This window comes from Pygoscelis adeliae, unplaced genomic scaffold, assembly GCF_000699105.1.
Source record: "Pygoscelis adeliae isolate BGI_AS28 unplaced genomic scaffold, ASM69910v1 Scaffold622, whole genome shotgun sequence".
NCBI lineage: Eukaryota > Metazoa > Chordata > Aves > Sphenisciformes > Spheniscidae > Pygoscelis > Pygoscelis adeliae.
The window spans coordinates 36397-40173 of record NW_008824297.1 but is presented as its reverse complement, the minus strand read 5'-3'; the positions used below and the strand labels follow the sequence as shown (position 1 = coordinate 40173).

Below are 3777 nucleotides of genomic sequence, written 5' to 3'. Positions count from 1 at the left end.
CCCTACAGAAATCCATTATCTCTACCAACGGGGGAGATCAACTTAATCTGTGGCTTTGTAGCATTAATTTTAATTGCGTTCAAGGCTTTGGGGGGGTTTTATCCCATTGTCTCCTTGTTACGGATACGGGTTACTGGAAAAGCAAGGATCCTCTCGCAAATCCTAACTCTTCACAAGAGCTGTAGTGGGAAGAGGGAAACGCCTCTCCTCTGCGGGGAGCCTGGACTGATGCCTCAGCTGTGCAGTTTTACTCAGAGTGCCTGTTCTTACTGAAATGTGGCTTTATCGCTGCCAGCACATCCCTGCAGGTTCGAGGTCTGGTTTCTCCCACCCCCTCTTTCTGGAATAGCTGCCTAAATTCAGGACAGTATTTGGCCCTTGTGTTAGCCTGGCTGGGCCGGGGGGGAGGCTTTGCTGCTCTGTCCCTTTGGGATAGGAAATGACTTTGTGCCATTGAACCTAGAGTTTTTGGAGGAAATACAGTACAGAAATTATTGCACCCATGCTTGAGGGTTGGCTCATTCTGAATGACTGCAAACATCTCCAGCGAGCATGCTAAAAACCCGAGTCACCCAGAGCCTGCTTGTTTTTACAGGAAAGGACCGTGAGATGTTTGTTGCTGGTCTCTGCCCTCTGCCTGGTTGGCTGTGAAGGCAACACGAGTGAGTCTCCCTGTACACTGTCCCTGCTGGGTCACAGACAGGTAGTATGGAAAGGAGAGGTCAAACCCTCACCTGATCCGTGTCCAGGGTCCTCATTCAGGGCACTGCTGAAGGCTGCTAAGGGGGGACAACAGAGCAGGGCTTGGGGGGGCAGGAACTGGGGTGCAAGAGCCGGCAAAATAGGCAGAAACCTCAGGCTCTCCGTCCCAGCCACATATGGTATATAACCTGTGGAGATGGGCACAGGTACTGTGACATGCCATCACTCTCCTTGCTAGCTGGTGGCAGGCTCCGTAGCTCTAATCCAGATTATGGCCGTGATGAGGAGGTTGCCCAGGCTCTCAGTCACATCCTCCCAGGCAAGCTGAGGCAGCAGGTTTTTCCTCAGATGTGCCTGCTCTGGCTCTAGGCGAGGATCTCAGCCCTTGCGAGCTGTGCGGGCCTTCATGCTGCGGGGCGAGTTCGCTCTCACGTCTCTCGTAGGGGAGATATTCTTGCTGCCTTTCAGCTTACTCGCCCTTCCTTTGCTGCAGGTGAGCTGGTGAGCCCACGTGGCCTGAGGCGAGGGGTTGCCCTCCGTCTCAGTAGGAGCCCAGCCGCCTGCCTGCCAAACCCGTGCCAGCACCAGGGGGACTGCCAGGTGATGGAGGACAGACCAGTCTGCAGCTGCAAACCGGGCTTCACAGGGTCGTTCTGCCAAGGTAGGGCTGGCGGTGTTGATGGGCCCTCCCCAGTCTGTCCACGGGCACCAGAGGGAGGGGTGATGGGCACGGTGCACTGGTGTTACCACTGCTCTCCACTGCAGGCTCCAGGAGCACGTCCCAGCTCCTAGTTCGGGTGCATTCCCCACCACCACCACCATGTCCTGACTACATGTTGGTACAAGACCCAGTCACAGGCCATTTCCTTCCTCCCCAAAATTCTTAATTCCTGTAAGAAGGAAACCTTGGCTGTCAAGAAGCCGTGCCGTGGTGTAGCCGCGTCAGGGAAGCAGGGCGTGCTGCGGTGCACAGCTGCCTCACAGTCTCGGCGCAACCACAGGGACTCCAGCACAGCTGCAGTGAAGACTCCTTCCAGACACTGGCCAAAAACTGTGTCTTGTTCATCTGACAGAGAGGATCGCTGTTCCTGTCTGGTGCCCTTGGCAGGCTGCAGTGATTCTGTAGACAGCCCTCGTGGGCCAGACCCACGACATCTGCCTTTGATGTCTTGAGCTTAAGGACTGTGTGTGTTCAGAGTAGTGGCAGCCATGGACTTGTGCAGGTCTTGGCAACCAGTAGAAAATGACAGACCCACATTAACTTCTGCGCGTTCCCAAAGGTTTGTCTTTTGCCGAGTGTCTCTGAAGAGCCCTACCAGCAGCCTCCAACAAGGCTGGGATGAGGGTCTGTTGAGCTCAGCGGTACTGTGCCATCCTGTAGCTGACCTAGGGCTCCTTCAGGCCTCTTCCTTATTGCTATTGCAGATGGCTTTTTCCCCCAGATGTGGTACTGAAGTTGGCCTGCGAGGAAGAGCACATGAAGATGATGGTGAGGAAGGAGGTGTTTGAACTCCTGAAAATCCCCCGGGAGCTTGTCCACTTGAAGAACCAGGCATGCAAGGTCTCAGAAAGGGAAGAAGAGGGCGAGCTGTTTTTTGCAGCCACTCTCACAGGTGAAAACCACACTGCCTGTGGATCAATAATTCAGGTGAGGATCCAGCAAAGCCTCTCTGCATAGCTCTGAACCGTGAGAGGAGCAGACATGCTGAGTGGGGACAGCAAGGGGAGGCCCCAGAGGCTTTTCCTTTTATACGAGTGCCGTAAAGTTCTCGTTCCCCTTGGAAGGCTTCCCTGGGGGCTGTCGGAAAGCTCTTCTGCCTCCACCAACCCCCTGCTGGCAGCACATCTTGTCTTACTCAGCAGAGCATGGAAGTCTCAGTGTGCTCTTTACTAGCTGATAACAGCCCTCGGCTTTCTGGCAGCGTCCTCGGAGCTCTGCAGCCCTGGCTATAGCCACTTGATTCATGGGTCAGGGAGGGTGCAGAGGAACCAGTGCTCCAGCTCTGCATTGCGCAGGAGGGCCCTCACCTGTGGTCAGGATGCTGACTCCTGCCTGCTCCAGTGATGGTTGCCAGCAGCCCCTGGACACGGGGCTTGAGCAAAAACCCCAGCAGATATCCAGGAGGCCTGGAGCAGCTATAGCTGAGCTGTACCATCTGAACTGGAGTTTGGAGCTCTGTGTATGGACTTAGACATGGTCTGGAGACTTGATTTTTGTGTCGTTCCAGCAAAACAGCTCCCATGTGTCGTACTTCAACGTCATTGAGTCGGAGCGGGAAGCGCGCGGGGGCGTGATCTCCCGGAGTTTTCAGCTGGAGGTGCATTTCTCCTGCATCTACGCCTGTGAGCGGGTCGTGAAACTGCCCTTCGCTCTCACTGCTGTTGACAAGTGAGTGGTCCCTCTTCACCTTGCTGCTGACGTGGTATCCGTGAGCTTGCGGAAAAATAGATGCCTTCGATGAGGTGATCTGCAAAGGCCGTGCAGAACCACTAGAGCGCTCTGAGAGCAGTACTACATCAGGGTGCCTCCCTTTCTCTTACCTACATACTTTTTCAACATAAGGTTTGGGCCTGGGACAGAGCCAAATTGGGGCACGCACAATCTCCCTTTCTCCTATCCTCACTGCTTGAAGCCAACTAGCCAAAAAATAAAGGGTGGGAACTGGAAGACAGGCCTCACCAGGCCCCTGTGGAGGTGCAGGTTAGGACCCCCTGGGTTGCCTTTCTCGTAGCCCTCACTGGCCAGCAGGTCAGTGGGAGCCCCTGAAGCTCCTTGCCTCTGTCCACACATGGTGCGGACACACCAGCCAGGAGGCAGCTTGGGGCCTGGCTCTCACGAGGCTTCACCCAGGAGCAGAGGCACGTCCAGAGTCAGTGCACCTGCACTGGTGGCCTGACTTGTGCTGCGTCCTTCCTGCCTTCTCGTTCTGCTCATGAGCCCTCCTCCTCTCCTGTCCTCTCAGGCTGGTGCAGTTCGTGGTCAGAGAAGGACACTTCAATGTCAGCATGAGACTGTACAAGACTCCCTCCTACCTCCAACCCTATCACCTGCCGACCACGGGCATCCCCGTCACG

General features: G+C 55.5%; 1 protein-coding gene across 1 annotated transcript in view; it reads left to right on the top strand.

The window, feature by feature from the left end:
- Nucleotides 1–3777, top strand: part of LOC103912570 (uromodulin-like) — a 6294-nt gene that overhangs the window by 159 nt on the left and 2358 nt on the right. Inside the window, exons 2-6 of the mRNA XM_009318864.1 lie at nt 596–662; nt 1196–1363; nt 2145–2350; nt 2931–3091; nt 3666–3771. Coding sequence (XP_009317139.1) covers nt 596–662; nt 1196–1363; nt 2145–2350; nt 2931–3091; nt 3666–3771 — 708 coding nt within the window. The remainder of the gene's footprint in view (nt 1–595; nt 663–1195; nt 1364–2144; nt 2351–2930; nt 3092–3665; nt 3772–3777) is intronic.